The sequence below is a fragment of the Hibiscus syriacus genome, unplaced genomic scaffold (genome assembly GCF_006381635.1).
Source record: "Hibiscus syriacus cultivar Baekdansim isolate YM2019G1 unplaced genomic scaffold, ASM638163v2 tig00109921_pilon, whole genome shotgun sequence".
NCBI classification, from domain to species: Eukaryota; Viridiplantae; Streptophyta; class Magnoliopsida; order Malvales; family Malvaceae; genus Hibiscus; species Hibiscus syriacus.
The window spans coordinates 198130-217723 of NW_024062528.1; the positions used below are offsets into that span (position 1 = coordinate 198130).

Here is a 19594-nt window from a genome sequence, read left to right on the forward strand (position 1 = left end):
TGATGATAAAAGGAGTTTAACATTTACTAAAACAAGGAAAAGTATAATCACATGTTCGTTAATGTTTTAATGATCCAATGATTAAAAAATGATTTTGAAAAGTTTAATGTCTAAATTGAATTTGTTTTATAGTTGAATGACAAAAGCAAAAGCACATCCAAATTCCAGTGACTGAAGCTATAGTTTATCAGTATTTCATTTTGAAACAAAACAAAATGATAATACTAGTAACAGTAATACTTACGTGTGGAATCTGCAAAGACTTGACTTTATAGTTTTCATGACGATAACCCAATCGGACGGCTAATAATTTTTTATTAATTATATTAAATTTATTAATAAATTAATTTAGATCGAATATTATAAATGTCTATTATGAATTGATCTCTCAATCCAATTTACTTGTTCTCATTTTGTTTAAATTAACTATCGCTAAATAAATTTATTAATCAATAATCTAAATCATATACTATAAATATTTATTATAAAAACAATTCACTTAATTTAATTTATTTTATTCACTATATTAATATTTAAAATTTTATTTTTACAAAATATATTTAATATTTCATCTCACCAAACTAAACTATAATGTTAATAACTTAAACCATTATGATCAATGAGACATAATCTTTAACTATTTATTTAATTGTACTTCCTTACATCAGCTTTTAATTCCACACATTGACCGCATTATCCAATCCAATTATTGATATCTTATTCATTGATCTCATTCTTTAAATTTTTATCGATTTTATTCAACGTTAAGATTATTGATATTCTTCTCATACCATCATCTATCATCGTACGACTCAGACGCGTCAATGTATCAGTCTGTCCTACTAGCGCACAATGATGTCGATTAAACCATTAATGATGATGATGTTAATCTTGTTAAATATCGTTTAATATGAAGAAATTCAATATATAATCGGCATCGATCGTACTGAGAAATTAGTTCATATAGATGTCATTTGTGGTTTAGATTTTTTTTGCTTTTATTGTAAATTTTAATATCAATAAACCTAATGTAAAATTTTTTTTTCTATTCAAATAACATAATTATTTCAAGTATTTACCAAATCATAAGTTTATATATTAATAAACATGTATTGTTTTATTATTAATCATTTAAATATTAATTATTTAAACACAAATTATGTAAATACTAATTATGAACCAAGCTTATGAAACAAAAGAATCCATTATAAGAGAAGAAAAAATATTAATTCATTAAAATAGTATAAATTATTTGAAAGAATAAAAAATTTAAATTTAAATATTTTTTAAAAATATATATTTTGTAGTTAAAATAGAAAAATATCATTTTCTAAGATTCAATGTTATGTAGGATAAATCTTTATCTTACGTGACCTGGAATGTTAGAAAATAAATGAATGTTTCTGTAATTATTATTATTTTAAATATAATTTACTTATATAATTAAAAATGTTATTATTTAGATAAAATTATCGTCTTTGGGATTATTTTTGTAATAATTAAATTCATTATATAATTAAAAATATTATTATTTACTTATATCATTATTTTTTGGGATTTATTACTATATAGAAAAAAAACACTAGCTTTTATGTATTATAGAAGTTGTCATAGGAAGGAATAAAAGCCTCTCTGTGACCAAACATCAAGCACTTTATCTCCCTTTTCTCTCAATTTCTGTGTATATCTGTGTGTCGTGATGACGCGTTTTAATAGCGGCTAAACCTTCAAAGCTTCTTCTTCATCATCGATAGTTTCCCTGTTTTACAGGAAATTATATAAATTTTCATTCCCTTCTGTTTTTAGTTTGCTTTGCACCCATCCTTTCCCAATGTTTTTATTCTTCTTCCTCCTCTCTTTCTTCCTCTCTTTCATATTCTTATTATTTTCTTTCCACTGCAAGAAACTCCATAACCAACAACAACTACAAGTACAAGAAGAGGAGGGGAACTCCCATAATGAATCTGTCCTTTTGAACGATTCAAAATCACCAGCCCGCGAAAACGAATCGACCCATTTGCCCCATTCGCTTCGTCTTGAGATCATGCCTTCCGATTCTGTAAAATGGGCTGGTTTATTTGCCGGGGAAAACCAACATAAAGGGGATGCCGGTCAATTCGGGTCGGGTCTAGATGGGGAGCCGTGTGAATCGGGTGGTGAGGAACAGAGGACGAAGAAGAAAAAGAAGAAAAGAGGGAAGAAGAAGAGATTGAATTCCAAAAGCGATGACGAAAATGGTGAAGAAAGGTGTAGCTTTTCCGAGGACGATAAGAAGATGGAAGAATCGGTTCGTGGGGGTCGGGTCAAGCCGGATCTTGTTTGCTTGTACCCTTTTACATCAACGAGTAGTGCAACACAGAGGAAGATCAAGCAACAGTATGATCAGCTTGTTAAGTGCCATGAAAACAAAGGATTAACATTGGCTCAGGTTGGTTCTTTCTTTTTTCATTTCTCTTAAGATTTTGATTTTTAATCTGTTAATTTATTTAGCAACTGATAATAAAGCTTAATCTTTTGTAGTTTGTACTAATTTTAGTTTTCAAGACTATTCCTTTTGAATGTTGCTTAAATGAACGGCTTATCTTAAAACTAAATAAAGTCATATTGTTGCTTCTAGTTTTAAGACATCTTTAAGTGCTTTTTTTAGTTCTTTAACTTATCTTTAGGCTATCTGGGGAATAATTTGGTCAAATTTGTTCTCATTTCAAGCAATAATTTAAAGTTTAAAGTTCAAATTCCTTTCCTTTGCTTGGGAGGTACGTCCATCTAATTTGGAATTGTTTATTAGTTTGTGTTATTTCTTTTCTGCAACAAGATGTTATGAAGAAAGAGCAGAGGGGGAAAGAGAATCTGGTAACTTTTGTCTGAATCAAGTTGCAAAATCATTGGAGGAAATCTAGTCACATTTCGACATAACTTGCAAACAAGTGTTTTATTGTAACTGTTAGTTAAGCCGGTCCTCAAACTATCTGGTTGATATTCCTGTCCTTTATACCACTGGCTTAAAGTTCGTTTGGTTTAGATATGAAAATAGCTTTTGATTGAGTTACAGATATTCAGGTTGATATTCCTACATTTTTCTGGTTGCGAAAAAAGAACTAGATTCTCAATTAGTTTGTGTGGAGAGTTGGAGAAGGTAGATTCTCACTTATTCCATGTACTTCTAGGTCAAGGATGAGTTAATCCCATGAATGTACTTTAAAAGATATGGTCTCAAAGAAAGTTGCTTGTACATGGTGATCATAGTGAAGTTTTAATATTTCTGTTGCATAATATAAATATAAATTATGAGGTTAGTTAAGTTCCCTTTGGATTTATTAAGAAAAACTTAAGGATTTTGGTGAAGTTTATGGATCCAAGTTCTCACTGGTAGATCATGTACTATAGGGATTCGAGAGGCAGAGCTTTCACTTGCTTGTGCAAACCTTGTCATGGAATCATTAACAGACTCGAAATTTTATTGGCCAAATGAGTATTATTTGCTCTAGAAACTATCAGGAGACAACCAGAAGATTTTGATTTTATTTAATCTATACAACTTTTCCAGCTACATATGAAAGTAAATATATTAATTTTGTAACTTGCAAATCGGTTTGAAATGTACAACTGATACATGGTGGGAATATAGAGCTATTTTATTTTTGTTATTGAGTTTTTCTGATGCACTTTTAGCTAAAGCAAGATTCAGTTGGCCAATGTCAATGAGGAATAGTAAGCTTTACACCTGGATAAAATATAAATAAATTCCCCTAGAAAATTTTAGGCTCAGTTTCTTCATTTTATCTCCCTAACCTTTTTTTCCCGGGTACCTAATTATGGAATTACTAGTAGTTTTAGTATGCCACGTTTGTAACAGACTATCCTCCCTTATGCAGGTAGGAGACTTTGCTAATTGCTTGATAGAGGCTAGGAATGAGCTGCAGCAGAAGTAAGTTCATAACTATTGTCATGTTTTACAAATCCAGATGTTTGTGTTGACTTTTCAATTGTTTTGCTTTTACCGTTGTGGTTCTTGTTTTTAGAAAAGCATGCTGCTTGCTTTTGATCTATGTAACCCCGCCTTTTTTCTTCCTTCTAAGTCCTTAACTACTTTTGTTCTGTTTGTTCTCATAATATAGAATTGATTTCTCTTTCTTTTTTCACACCTTTAAACGTAAACATTTTTTCCTGTTTTTTCCCGGTTTTTAAATTTTGATATCGCATTGGTTCCTATATTCTTTGCCTCAAGTTCCCACCATTAATCTGTTCTTTCAATGCTGGTTTTCCTATTTGATTTCCCTGCTATGACTGTACTGCAGGTCTGAGGTGATTAAACGAAAGTTTACAATAACAAGGGCTCTACTCTTCAAAGCAGACCGATCATCATTTGATCGCCTAAGGCAGCAGGTGAGCAATCATATGAGGTGAACTTATGCTTCTGGCATGAAGCGGACGTTATCATTAATTTGAATATCCTCTGATAATGGATGGATTTGCGTGTTTAGATATGCAAGCTAGAAATGGAGCAAAAGAGATTAGAAGAGGATGCATTTGTCTATAACTGGCTCCAACAGCAACTTAAATTATCACCGGCCTATAAGAAGGTACAATTCAAACCTGTATTCAAATAGTTTGTTTATTGTTAATTTTGTTAATTCTGTTGTCAGTCATAATTTTCGAGGAAAGATAGAACTTAATTGCGAATAAATTTTTTTTTTCTTCATCACTCTTCTTTCGGCAATTATTATTAGTAAACCTAGGAACATGATGTTGTGTTTCATGGAAGTTTCTTCTTTACCCTTTCCATTGCAACTTAAACAGCTATTTATAATGTCGTTTTCTCTCTTATTGCAATTAGAACAGACATTGTTGTGGTTCTAATGAGTAATGACTCTCTGTTTCCCAGATGCTAGAAGTTTGTACTTGCATAGAGTCGAAGCGCAAGTCCTGCGAGCCAATTGAAGACACAGATTCTGAATTCACTGACATCTCTTTCGAAGAGTTATTAGCTCAGGAAAAGAAGGATTCGTTTTGGTAGGTTGCTCCTCTTTTAACTCATGGTTTCTAAATTTTGTGTACACCACTTACTATTCACCTTTCTTCTTCGAATGTTCCTCGCAGGCAGAAAAATGGGAAACCAAGATTAAGCTCAAACTGATGACAGCATTTCTTTAGCCAACTCGACTGAGAAGCCCCACTTTTTGTAGTATGTATATTCGAATTATGTTTCTTTAGTTTCTGCAGCAAAATCATTGTCATAACTTCAAGTTTTACAGGCTCTCCCGTGAAAAGCTATTAGATCGTATAGAACGACAAAGCTGATTTACACGCCATGTTTTCAGCTGAAGTTCAGCCCTCAGCTAGCAGCAAACTCCCATCTTTCGAGATCTGATCATCAGCTTATTCCATCGCCGAAATCTTTATATATTGCATCAAAGTTGTCTGGCTTTAGTTGATCTAAGGAGTTTTGGTTCGAGTTAAAAGCTAATTATATAGCTCAAAACATCTGCATTCAGATGAAGATAATGAATTAGAAGGGTTGGTTTTAATGTAGATTATACAGAACTAGAAAATATTACACCATTGTTTAATATGAAGATTAGCGTTTAACAGAGTTGATCAATGCAATTCAGATGGAAGTGACTTATTATGCCATTGCAGGCACGATGGCCATGTACCTACATCTCCTTTTCATGCCATATTATGTTTAAGAAATTATTTAATTTTTTTTATTACGATATTGATTCATATTATTGGGTGTTCTAAATCATAAAACTTCAAAAGTAATGTTTTCTTCCGTACTGAATTCGGGTTCGAGCAGAATCTGGGTTTGTTTATAAAAGTCTGAATAAATAAAATCTCTTGTAACCACAAAAGAGAAAGAAACATGATTTTCAGAATTATCAGATTGAAATTTTACCCACTGTAAGAACTTTAGATAAAATTTTGTTTTTCTGTCAGCCATTGTCGTTTTCTATTAAATCGATATTATATTTATGAATATAAATCATAAAGTCATATATAAAGAGGAAATATTTAATATGAAAATTTCAGTTAATAGAATTGGAATATCTCTAATTTGTTCTCAGAAAGCAATGGTAAGCTGATCTCTAATTATTTATCGGTTTATCCGAACACTTGCAAACAAAAGCACACCATTGCATTGAAATGTGAGCTTTGCATAACATTTTACATTTCCCAAGAGTTTTAACAAGGGGCTGCATGCCTTTCACTTTCTTATCTAAGGCTAAGCCCACCAACAACATCGACAACTTATCTTCAACAGCCATGGCATTGTGCTCAACCTTCTGCCCTCGTATTCCCATCAACTTCAGAGCTAAACCCATTTCTTCTTTTACTTCAAAGCCTTTGTTTTCTCTTTCTTTCAAGGTTTACTCTTCTCAGGCCACTGATGCGTCATCCCAAGGTATTCCTTTACCTGTTTTAATGTGTGTTTTTGTATAATTTGTTTTCTTTCTTATTTGGTAGCTTTTTGTTCTTCTTTTTCTTTGAAATTGAAAAAAGCTCAATTCTTTTTATGAATATGTTGAATTGCCCTTCTCCATAAGTGCTATAGATTTCTTATAAAGATGAATTGAAAAAAGTGGTGTCTTTGCTACAAGGAAAAGTAAAAACCTTGAGAGGAATTATTTGGAAATTGAAATTCATGGATGTGATAATGGTTTTCTTATATATCAATTCTTGAGCCTCTGGAGATTTGTGTTGGATTCAGGTCCAAAGGACTATCAATTTCTCACTAAATTTTTATCTGTATAAAGTACAACTGCCACTAATTGCTTATCTAACTCTTATAGGGATTATGCTAAATGTAACAGATAAATTTACAGGCCGAGTTGGTTTTCTGGGTCTTGGAATTATGGGATCACCAATGGCACAGAATCTCATAAAAGCTGGGTATGACTTGGTTTCTCTTCTTAATCAGTACTGATAGAACCATCAAACTGAAATGAAATTCTGGTCTTAAAAGATGATGCGTTCGTTCACAACAGCGGATGATGAATCCTATGTTTTATTCCCTTGTGATCGTGTTCTCTCTTTCCTTGACATAAAGCCTTTAGCATCAATTTGAGTGGAAAAATGATTGAACTTCGTAATTTCCATTTCTTAAGCATGGACCATGATCCTAATCTAAAGTTGATGTGTGTAGAGCTTAATCTTCTGATGTGTATGTTGCAGATGTGATGTGACAGTATGGAATAGAACGAAGAGCAAATGTGATCCTCTCATCAGCCTTGGTGCAAAGTGAGTTTCGGATATGCATGCTGTGAAATTAGTTTTTCATGGCATTATCATGCCGATGATGTTAAGGAACTCCTCTAACGTTTTCTCTCTTCGTCATGACATATTGACGAATCTTTTTATATAATATGAGCTAATACCGAGTTAATTCAACATATCATTGTTGGTAGATGTGCTTAGAGGGTCAGTCACTTCCCTTGCAAGATAACCTCTTTATATTTCCTTAGTGCATACAGTGGCAATCTATGTCTATTCTTATATTTTTCTTCTGGTGATCTAGCTCTTTCTTCGAAGTTTGCGTTGTTATCGATGTTGTTTTTGACTAGAGCTTTCAAGATAACCAGATTTAATCTTTAAATTACTGAATAAGATGTGTTTTTTTGGGGTGCAGACATGGATCCTCTCCGGAGGAAGTAGCTGCAAACTGTGATGTCACATTTTCCATGCTTGCCGATCCTGAAAGTGCAGTGCGTATGTTACTGTTATAAATTACATTGTTATATTTGTTTTGCTTGAGCTATTATTAAGAACTGGGAACTCATTGTTGCTCTGTACTAGATTGATGTTGCCTGTGGGAAGAACGGAGCCGTGAGTGGAATGGGTCCGGGAAAAGGGTAACATTTCTCTCATGTTCACATTTGACAGCATTTTCTGTCAAGCCTTTTAACTGTTGATATAGTTTCACCGCCTACTTCGTTTTGTTAGTTGAAAGGTTCCCAGACTTGAATTGATAACATAAGAAATTGCATTGGCATTAACAGCTATGTAGATGTTTCAACCGTTGATGTTGCCACTGCTAAATTAATCAGTGGACATATCAAAGCAACCGGGGCATCATTTCTGGAGGTAAAATTTGCAGTCAGGCTTGTCATTTTCTAAAATGCTTGCAACTCATTCCCACCACAAATAAATTGAGTGTGGTTCAGTACTGTGATAATGTTAGAATGTATGTTAAGTAAGTTTCATTTGCTTCCTTTTCAGGCTCCGGTTTCAGGTTCGAAAAAGCCCGCGGAAGATGGACAACTGATATTCCTGACCGCGGGTAAAATGTTTTGCTTCATCTTTTAGCACGCCATATATGATGATTAATCCAATATGAAAGGAATCCCAACAATGCAACTAGAAATACTAAAATATTTGCAAATTTTGATGTTTGAATGTTATATAACTGGTTAACCATGTTCAGAATATAATCTTTTTAATCAATCACTGAGACCATGGCTTTATCTTTCAGGTGACAGAGCTTTATATGATTCAGTTGCTTCACTCTTGGACATAATGGGCAAGGTAATTGTCTTCCTTCTCAGGCACACACATTCATTACACGGTATTTCAGAACTCCTGTTGTCGAATTAAGAGTTGCAAGTGATTTTTAATATATGTGTTTCTTCCTCAGTCAAGATTTTACCTCGGGGAGGTCGGAAATGGAGCTGCTATGAAACTTGTCGTTAACATGATTATGGGAAGGTTTTGCATCGTTATTTTTTTAACCTTTAGTCTTTTTTCCCTGATGCTTGTGGTGACTAGTATGATGATAATGCTTTTCTGTTGCAACTTTTAGTATGATGGCATCATTTTCTGAAGGCATACTTCTTAGTAAGAAAGTAGGACTCGACCCGAATGTTCTAGTCGAGGTATTCCCTGAAACCCAAATGCATGAATTGATCGGATGACTGATTGTCATTTTTTTTTTACATCATCTTGTGGTATTGTAGGTGGTTTCACAGGGTGCCATTAGTGCACCAATGTTCTCAGTCAAAGGTCCACCAATGGTTAAATCCCAATATCCCACAGCCTTTCCCTTAAAGCATCAACAGAAGGTTTGTAACTTACCGAGTAAGCGACATTTTCGAGAGACCGTTATCAATTCCTGTTATAACAGAAACTAACGGTGACACAGGACCTTAGACTTGCTCTGGGATTAGCAGAATCTGTTTCCCAGTCCACTCCTATCGCAGCCGCGGCAAATGAACTGTACAAGGTTGCTAAATCATACGGCCTCAGCGACGAGGATTTTTCGGCAGTTATCGAAGCACTGAAAGCTAAATCTCACAACACTGTTTAACTTTATGTTTCTTTTTTTGTGTCATTCATGGGGTACAAAGCTGATTTAGACATGCTTTGTCATGTATGATGATATTTAGGTTAAGCTTTTCAACCCCTATTCTATTCCGCCTCCACCGATCCACGAACTCAGTTCGGACTTCCGAGATTTCTTATCCGTATAATTAATTTTAAAATAAAACTTTTGCATTTGTTGGAATTCAAACAAATCACAAAATTGATCTTAGTTATTCACTGCAAAAATAGTAAATAAAGGTAAAAATTGTTATAATTGTACTAGGACATATCTACACCATATTCTCTAATAGTGTCATAAGCATGCATCAATGCTAGGCCGGAGAAATAAGAAACAATTGCAGTATATTGAATTCACAAATTCCCAATTGTTTTAGTGCAGAAACTACTTTAGAGTTAACAGAACATGGACTTTTAACTGTGTCGGAAAACTAAGTCGAGCCAAGTCAAGCCTGCCGTATTTCGGCACCAAGTATCTTCGACTCGACATATTCCTCTCGTAATCTGTCTATATTTTCGTCTTAGTCGATTTTCACAGATGAGTAAATCTTCCTAACAAACCAGAAGCAAGCATAGAAGCCAACTGTCCCTGTCAGGACAAAAAATGCATATGATATAATTACCATGTAACCGAAGTAGAGGATGCCGGAGACCAGCTTAGTAATCTCCAACTTGGTGAAGAAGTAGAAGATTGAGTATAGGAAAAGGTAAAGTGCGGAGGAACCGACGGTCAAGTAAGATCTCCACCACCAACGATAGTCTTCACTGCACAACTGGAAGTAGCATAGCACAATTGTTATCTCGGCGCAAGTGATTATTAGAATAATGAACACTGTGAAAAGGAAGCCAAAGATGTAGTAGAACTGGTTCAGCCATATTGACGTCAAGATGAAGAAGAGCTCAATAAAAACAGCCCCAAATGGAAGAATGCCTCCAATGAGCATAGAGAAGATTGACTTCATATACCATGGCTGGTCCGGTATCACCTTAGGAATCTTGTTGGTCTTCACGGGGTCTTCAATGGCTGGCCTTTTGAAACCGAAGTAACTGCCAACAAAGACTAATGGAACCGATATACCGAAACATAAGAAAACAAGAGCAAGCATTGTCCCGAACGGCACTGCACCAGAAGATTGCTCTCCCCAAATTAGCCCATTCAGCACAAAGAACACAACAAAGAGGATACTGGGAAACATAATTGCAGTTTCCAAAGTATTTCTCTTCCACTCTGTGCCCTTAAACATTTTGTATAAACGTCCTGAAGAGTAACCGGCAAATATTCCCATGAAAACCCACAACAGAACCATAGCAGTCATAAGCCCTCCACGGTTGGAAGGAGATAGGAAACCCAGTAACGCAAATATCATCGTCACAAGCGTCATTGAAAAGATCTGGACGCCCGTACAGACGTAAACAGAGTAAATCATAATTAATTGGAGCCCTAAATACATCCGCATGAACCAGTTTCCATCCTGTTTCTTCCTGAGCCTCCTCTTGGGTTTCCAACTGATTATAGTTTGAAATATCTTTGTACAATGTTATCATCATGATCACGGCTATCATGCCCAGAGAGGAAGAGAACAAGCATCAGTGAGTTTACTATGGAGAACCAGTGGATCTGATCATCATTCATCAGAAGGTATGTGTTCCAGCGAGAAGCCCATTTGATATCACTCTCCTGCAACAAACCATGAGTTAACCAATACACTAAGACCTGTGTTGGGAAAAACGGACCGGACTGGCTGTTCAACTGAAAACCAGTGGCCCATCCAGTCTGGCACACACCCGAAAATGATGACAGGAAAAAGAAAGGAAAGACAAATACCTTGAAAGTTACATCATATGTAAACACAATCTCCTTGCCTACGTCAACTTCTTGTGGAACAGTACTAGCTTGAGTTAGATATTTGGTGTCCTTATTGCATGTTGCTATCTGGGGATTCTTCTCATCCCATTCTTTGTATTCATGATTAATGCTGTTAATCAAAGCCACAAAACAAACAATAATGACACAAGTATGCAAGTCATTTGATAACCAACAGAAAATAACCTTGATCCTAACTAGTTTCTTAAATTCCATGACAAAAGCTACAAATCAACTAATTTTGACTCTAAAAAAACTGGAAAATGAACAATAAAGTCAAGAAAATGGTGGAAAACCTTTTTGGGGTAACCTCAAACCCAACAATTCGAGTTGCATCAGTCTCAGCATCCCTGTGAAACATGACCCTGAAGCTCAAGTGATTGTTGATAAAATACTTCTCCTCCTTGGTCTATAAAGGCATAACAGTTACAATTAAAGTAAAGAACACATAAAACTTTGAAAACAATACTAGATTCCCTGACCATACCCCGGCATAATTCCCTTTGAACCCAACTTGGCAACCATGTTCACACGTTGTTGACTGACTTCCGTCTCTCCTTTGTCTAAGAACAGCGACTGGAAGATTATCGAGAATCCTATGCATCAAGTTCAGATAGTTCAACACAAACTTATTAGCAACCAAAGGGCAGGGAGGAGAGTGGCAAACAAACAAACAGTAAAAGCAGTAAGCATCTCCATGAAAAGAAAGGAACAAGGAAACATGAATCATAGGCATCATATTTGTTACTCACCTATTAACTCGATATTCATCATCAATTTTTTCCTTGAAATTCTTTGCAGATTCAGCATCAAGTTTTTTCCGACAGACTACTTTGCAAGGCTGATCCTCCCTCATTTCAAACTAAAGCAAAATGCATTATAAACAACAAAAAAGGAATTACAGATATAATCTATTAAGCTTTCCACTGAATACCACTTTTCACCAACAGCAAATACATAACACCACAAAAGGTAACAGATGCTCACGGTGTAGACGGAATTCTCTATGCGGTCACCACGTAGCACCTCCCCCAAATTTTCAGCATTGTTCACAATCTTGGCTGGTTTACAGTAGTCTAAGTAGTAATGATCATATGGTAGTTGTGTCTTTGTAGATGACAGTTTGTTCACCTTAACATAGAGGGGATCACCCTGTTCAGAGTGGAGAAAAGAACAATTTAAGGCATAAAAAATTAATAACAACAAAAGGAGACAAAAACCTAACCATTAAATATATTTATATTGCCTGTTACACAGAACCGAACTAATATAATATGATCCATGCAAAGTGAATTACACTGTGAATCTAAAACCATATCACTTTTAAGTATTTGCACATAGGTGTTGCTATTCACATGACACGATCAGGAAACACAGCGCTTATTCAGACAATAATCAAAACATATGAGTTGTGCAAGAAATTAAAATGAGCCCTGCATTTTTAGGCTCAAATAACTTCCACATTGTTTCAGGGAAAAATAGATTGATTCAATAGCTAAATATCTTGACAAAATACATTCTTAACACTCCATTATTTGTTAATGAAAACAAGATTCTCCCAGCATTGCAAGTTTAAAATTCATGAACAAACAAATGGTACTAGCATATGTATACAAAATGTTCTCTTTAATTTCACTGAATTCTTGAATAGCTTTCTTTCAGACCAAAATCCAAAACATTTAACGCAATTTCACCGAAACGAAAGTCAAATCACATCCAAAGGCATACAGAACACATTAATATCAAACCATAAAAACCCACAATCCCCATAAACAACAACAATCAAATGGAAAATCAACACAAAACATTAAAAAAGGCAAGACAAGCAAGATAAACCCATAAAGGGGAAGGGAGAAAGAGGGTACCCTTTGAAAATCACGAGGGGCAACACCAGGGAGGTAGAAGGAATGAGCAGTTGATAACAAAAGCCAAGAAACAAACAAGGAAATCTTCCATTTCGTATCCATTTTACCACTCTTCTTTTGCTCTCTAGATTGGCTTCACTAATTCAAGAGAACTGAGAGAATGGACTTGAAAAAAAAGTTGAGATGGACAACACAAGCCTTTGAAAAATGGCGCCTCATGCAAATGCAACTGTCCATTACATCTTTGTTTTGCGGTTCTTTTAACTAAAGAACCAATGAATTTATTACGTTGAATTCATGGGCTGTTCCAAAATGTAATTTTCTTCTTCTTTTGAATACTGGTTTTCTAAAGTTAGTAAGTTGCTTCAAAAACCCAGCAATTTACAACGATGAAAAAAACATGCAAATGAAGCTAACTTGGTCCACAGATTTCGATCGGATAAGCCCAGCCATCCATTATCTCGCACTCCTTTCAAATGGGTGAAATTATGGTTTTGGTACCTCTACTATACTCAATCTTTTTTTAATCATTTTTAAATATTTTTAATTTTAATATTTTTGTGTTTTTTTACTCTCAGTGATCCAATTTAATCTTTTAAATCCTTCGGATTGTCTAAATCAGATTATTGATTGATAATTAATTAAACTAAAAAAAAAAAAAAAAAATCCAACTTGTGTTAGGCTTATCTCTTAATGAGTTGTCACATATATTGGTCACTGCTAGTTAACCGAATTAGGTTCTACTCCTCTTAGTCCCCTCCCTTTTTTGCCCTAACAAACTAGGCCCATTCCTTTTAAAGTTAGTGTAATATAATATTAATAATACTCAACAAGTGTTGCAATGTAATATTAACAATGTGAATACGATATTTATTAATTGATCGAATAATTAAATAAATATATATTATCTTATTTTACATGAATTTGAATTCTAAAATTTATCTTAGAAACATAAATATATCTATTTAATAATATATATATATATATATAATGCGAATATGGTAGATATGAAATTATACACTTTAAACTTAAATAAAAATAACATTTTAAAATTTATATCATACTATTACTTGTTAATATAAAATAAAAAATTTATATTTTCAATTATTAAGTATGGCACATCAAATTGTCAACCCTAAAAGTCTAGCCGACCCCGACCTCATGGGAGGAAAAGTTGGAATCCAACCTCTTCCATTTTTTCTGTAAATTTGTTTATTAAAAATTCAATTTACTTTTAATATATATATACACACACAAGCACAAAAGAACTGTAAATTAAACAAGATATTTTAAAAGTACAAGTAAAATCATAATAATTATAAATATAATAGAAATCAATAGAAATAAAATTATTTCCTATAAAACGAATATTTTTTTAATTTTAAAATTTAAATCTCTACCACCTACTATAAATAAAACACGTATCAATGAAATAAACCACATGAATACATAAATATTTTATTACACTATTGTCAACTTCTGATCCAAATCCTGCCAAAATTATCCTTTCTTGATCCTATAAATAGATAAGTTGTCAACTTCTGATCCATCTCAACTCCTCCATGCTGGCTCACTCTACCTTGTTACTGTTCTTTGTTCTCTTTGTTGGCCATGGATCTTCAAGCTTCACGCCCCGTTGTTGAATCTTCTGCTTCTGCAAATCAACCTTACAGAACTGGCTTTCATTTTCAACTTCCCAAGAACTGGATTAATGGTATAAATCCGAGTTAAAATGACCATTTTTAAATGTGTTCTTTGCTTTTCTTTGTATTACTAACCATTTTTCCCTTTTGTTTTAATGTCATTTGACAAATGGGTACCTATGATGAACAGATCCTAATGGTTAGTACTTCCTTTTATTGTACTTATTGTGTTTTGCTTGATGATTTCTTCTGTGATTCTAAACTAGTTGCATGATTTGCAGGAGTTATGGTTTACAAGGGAGTTTACCACTTGTTCTACCAATACAATCCGAATGGTGCAGTGGTGGAGGGCATCAAAATTTGGGGTCACTCTACATCAAATGATCTTGTGAATTGGACCCCTCATGAACCAGCCATCTATCCATCTGAGCCATATGATACCAATGGTTGCTGGTCTGGTTCAGCCACTATCCTCCTTGATGACAAACCAGCAATTCTCTACACCGGAGTCGACTCCCAAAACAGACAAGTCCAGAATCTAGCCTTCCCCAAGAACTTATCCGACCCTTACCTTGTAGAATGGATCAAATCGGATAAAAACCCCGTGATGCAACCTACCATCAAGAATCGTATCAATGCGAGTTCATTCAGGGATCCCACGACTGCATGGCTAGGCCCTGATGTCCAATGGAGGGTCATCGTTGGAAGCAAAGTGGACCGCCGGGGCTTAGCCATCCTTTACAAAAGCAAAGACTTTGTGAACTGGTTTCGATCCGAGACCCCGTTGCATTCTGCTAACGACACCGGGATGTGGGAATGTCCCGATTTTTTCCCTGTTCTAGTTGTGGGACAAAATGGTGTCGACACCTCACTTAATGGCCCTTTTTTCAAGCATGTGCTTAAGGTCAGCTTAGATGAGACCGGGCATGACTTGTATACGATCGGCTCATATGATAACATCAAGGACATATATACACCGGACAAGATATCTGTCGAGGGCGATTTGGGGTCGAGATACGACTATGGCAAGTATTATGCTTCCAAGTCTTTCTTCGACTGTGTCAAGAATCAAAGAATCTTGACGGCTTGGATTAATGAATCATCGAGTGTGGCTGATGATGTTAAGAAAGGATGGTCAGGTGTTCACGTAAGTCTTGGTTTAGTTATTGCTTGTTCCCCAAGTAACATTTACTGCAAAGTCTATAATCAAAGTCTCTAATTTCGCAGGCAATTCCTAGGAAATTTTGGCTGGCTGAAAATGGCAAACAATTGGTGCAATGGCCAATATCCGAACTACAAAAGCTACGTGCAAACCACATCAGCCTGGCTAACAAATTGCTCGAGGGAGGATCAGTTATCAAAGTTTCCGTTGTTACTGCTGCACAGGTGACTCGATTTCACTAACGAAAAAACCAGACAATGCATTTTCGGTTTCGCCACGTCTCCCGTACTCATTCTTCTACTTGTTATGTTCATATCTGTGCAGGCAGATGTTGAGGTTTCATTTGAGATAAAAGATCTCGACAATGCTGAAGTGCTAGAACCAAGCTGGACCAACCCACGCTTCCTATGCAGCCAAAAGGGTGCATCCGTTAAATCAAGCCTCGGACCGTTCGGGTTACTCGTTTTGGCTTCCGATGACCTGAAAGAGAACACGGCGGTATTCTTCAGAATATTCAAGGGTAACAACAGTTATGTGGTGCTAATGTGCAGCGACCAATCCAGTTCATCCTTAAATCAAGATAATGACAAGACAACATATGGAGCTTTCTTGGATGTGGATATTCGACAACAAAAGTTGTCATTGAGGAGCTTGGTGAGTTAAATCTTTTGACTTGGAGAGCTTAATTTGAACTTTCAAGTATCCGTTTTAAACCATTTTGTTTTGTTTTGAACAGATGGATCATTCTATTGTGGAGAGCTTTGGTGGAGGCGGCAAAGCATGCATAACATCAAGGGTTTATCCCACATTGGCAATTAACGAGGCAGCTCATTTGTATGCTTTCAACAATGGAACTCAGTCCCTTAACATTGCAGCGTTGAATGCTTGGACCATGAACACAGCTAATATCAACTGATATTTCCATCGAATTAAGGATGACATTTTGATATAATAATTTGTCGATGCAATAAAGAGAGATGCATGGAGGGAAATAAACTTGTTATTCCAAATCATTTCTGAAATAAATAAAACTAATAATTCAATCCATCTTATTTATATTTAAGGGTAATATTAACATCAATGTAGTAAATCTCGAGTTTTTTTTTTCATATATCATTTGAATTTATTGTAATTTTTTAAATAATTTATATTATAATATTGATTATTTTCATTTTAGTTTTATTCACTTTTAATCATCAATTTTTAAAATTTATGTTTTGATCACTTATATTGTCGATTTATTACTTTTTTATCACTAGATTTTTAGTTTTTGTTAGTATGATGACATGAAATTATATAGTAAATTTTTTTTTTTAATTTGACTACTAAACTTTAGATAGAATATAAATTTGACCCATGAATTTTTTACCTTTAAGCTTTAGATAAGATATCAAATTGACCCCTAAATTCGATCAAAGTCTTCAACTATCATCTGCCACTGTCGACGACGTCTATTAGACCCCAAAATATCTAATTACTCTTTTTTTAATGTCATAAGCGTAATTTTTTTTTTGGATAATAAATTATATTCCATCCAAAAAAACCGCAGCTTAGCTGCTACAAAATGAACTGTCACAAACTAAAACAGTTCACAGTTTATGTACAAGAATCTATTACCATCATCTACTCTATGTAAACTTAGGCTATACAATTTTGCTTTCACTGCCTCCTTAATTCTTTTTACAATTACCTCACTTGAGCTTGAGATGTCTCTAAAATGCCTATAGTTACGCTCTTCCCAAATATAATACAAAAAACAGTCCAAGCAAGTTTTAGAATCCGTACCCGAAAAGTTTTGCCCTTCAGGTTTCCAACCATCCAGCTAAGGCACTGATCCCAGGTAAGCAGCACAACGAGTACCACAAAGGCTTAGAACAGTGTTCCAAACATCCATATCAAAAGGACAAGCAACAAATAAGTGATCCCTTGATTCAGAGTCCGAACCACATACCAAACAAGCAGCATCAACAGCTAAACCAAAACGGGAAAGCCTGTCTTTAATTGACAGCCGATCGAGGATGGCCATCCACGAGATTAAGGAGAATTTGGGAATATGAGACGGGAAGCGGATAAGCTTATGCCAACTCACCTTCTCCCTTCTAACTCTAATACAGTCCCAAACCCATAAGCGTAATTTTAATATCTGTTTTACCGAGAGAAAAATATATCCTAAATTCAATAAATTTAGCTCACCGAAAGTACATTGGACCAAAACAACCGGCATATATTCCATTTTCTCAATTGTCACTGTTTTTTAAGGCGAAGTTCACAAATGGTATCTCACTGGGGTGTTACTTTTTTTCGTCTACCAATTATTAAAAGTTATAAAATGATCTACCGATTATAGGATGTTACTTTGTTGAGTCCTCTGACTATTAAAAGTTACGAAATGGTTACCCAACTATTCATATGTTCCAATTTTTTAGTTAAAAAATTGACAGTCGCATGAGTTGGACGTTAATATGTGTATTGGAATACGATAAAATCTGATCTTAGAATCGTTTAAGCTGTATTTTATGGATCAAATGTCTGTTTACATTATGCTGTAAACGCCATCGAGCCGGTGTTTAAAATATTATATTGTCAAGTCAGTACTTGAAATCAACGACTGTGCTAGTAAGCATTATTAAAATATGATTTTGGGGGCATTTGGTAAATAACTTTTTGAAGAGCTTTTAGTTTATTTGAGTATAAATAACTTATCGGTAGTTAAACCCTTCATTTTTAGTGTTTGGTAAACAACTTTTTGAAATATTATATTACTAACCCCAAAGTTAATCCTTTGTTTTCATGGCACTAGGCACTTAACAAGTTGATCATACTGTTGCTTGATCTTCCTCTGCGTTGCATTACTCATTGAAGTAAACGGGTACAAACAAACAAGATCCGGATTTACCCGATAACCCGGACCCCACGACCCGATTCTTCCCTCTTCTTATCGTCCTCGGAAATGTTACACCTTTGGCCATTTGGGTTATTAAGAGAATACTTAATATCCCATATGCCCCTAAGTTTTATTTATTTTTAATATTGATATGATATTATTTTACGATGACATGTTAATAATTATTAATTTTTTAATAATGAATGATAAAACGAAATTAAAATCTAACATATGATTTAAAAAAGAAACATATATTATCTTACGGTAAACTAATTAATTTAAGGGTAAAGTATAGTAATGGTCACTGAACATTTCTGAAGCTTGCATTTAGGTCCCCCAACTTTTAAAACTTGCAATACAGTTCCCAAACATTTATTCCGTTTGCAATATGGTCCCCCAACTTAAACCACCGTTACAAAATTAGGTTAAATTATATAAACGGTCATTGAACTTTTCAGGCACTTGAATTTAGGTCCCCCAACTTTTAAAACTTGCAAAACAGTCCTCAATTTCATTCTAAACCCCAATTTCCAAATTAATTCAATTTCATTCTAAACCCTAAATTCCAAAATAATTCAATTAAATTCTAAACCCCAAATTCTAAAATACTTCAATTTAAGGTTTAGAAAATAAATTTATTAATTATTTCAAATAAACACATATTGATATAATATATAATTTATAAAAATTCAGAATATTATTTTACCAGGTCATATTGAACCTAGATCCACCTATTTATAATAACATTTCAATAGAAAGACGTTTCAAAATATTTTAAAAATATATATTATTTTTTACTAAACACGTGACTTTATGGAATTATGAAAGTGGCGTTGTCTTGATGGAATAATTTTTGTC

At 34.4% G+C, this 19594-nt stretch overlaps 3 protein-coding genes and 1 pseudogene across 7 annotated transcripts; 3 read left to right on the forward strand and 1 right to left on the reverse strand.

Moving 5' to 3' along the window:
- The first annotated feature begins 1676 nt into the window (after positions 1-1676).
- Positions 1677-5368, forward strand: LOC120210265. 5 transcript variants are annotated; one of them, XM_039209028.1, is made up of 7 exons: positions 1684-2428; positions 3876-3928; positions 4299-4386; positions 4485-4583; positions 4886-5013; positions 5101-5185; positions 5256-5368. In XM_039209028.1, exons 1-6 carry the CDS (start codon positions 1832-1834, stop codon positions 5135-5137), a joined length of 1002 nt encoding a protein of 333 aa, XP_039064959.1. In that variant the 5' UTR covers positions 1684-1831; the 3' UTR covers positions 5138-5185; positions 5256-5368. The 5 variants fall into 5 exon arrangements, 4 of the variants coding, with proteins under 4 accessions (XP_039064960.1, XP_039064959.1, XP_039064958.1 ...); XR_005524492.1 differs by adding an exon at positions 4740-4749 and having other exon boundaries at positions 1685-2428; positions 5101-5368; XM_039209029.1 differs by having other exon boundaries at positions 1677-2432; positions 3880-3928; positions 5101-5368.
- Positions 5369-6105: 737 nt separating this feature from the next.
- Positions 6106-9492, forward strand: LOC120210262 (glyoxylate/succinic semialdehyde reductase 2, chloroplastic). Its single transcript, XM_039209026.1, has 12 exons — positions 6106-6406; positions 6816-6894; positions 7177-7242; positions 7631-7706; positions 7798-7853; positions 8001-8085; positions 8221-8281; positions 8474-8526; positions 8636-8706; positions 8801-8873; positions 8955-9059; positions 9140-9492. The coding sequence occupies exons 1-12, from the start codon at positions 6202-6204 to the stop codon at positions 9302-9304; spliced, it is 1095 nt and encodes a 364-aa protein (XP_039064957.1). The 5' UTR covers positions 6106-6201; the 3' UTR covers positions 9305-9492.
- A 74-nt stretch (positions 9493-9566) lies between these two features.
- LOC120210260 lies at positions 9567-19398 on the reverse strand (annotated as a pseudogene).
- Positions 14630-16872, forward strand: LOC120210261 (beta-fructofuranosidase, insoluble isoenzyme CWINV1-like). Its single transcript, XM_039209025.1, has 6 exons — positions 14630-14761; positions 14881-14889; positions 14972-15837; positions 15918-16076; positions 16177-16506; positions 16589-16872. Exons 1-6 carry the CDS (start codon positions 14659-14661, stop codon positions 16766-16768), a joined length of 1647 nt encoding a protein of 548 aa, XP_039064956.1. The 5' UTR covers positions 14630-14658; the 3' UTR covers positions 16769-16872.
- Positions 19399-19594: the final 196 nt, after the last annotated feature.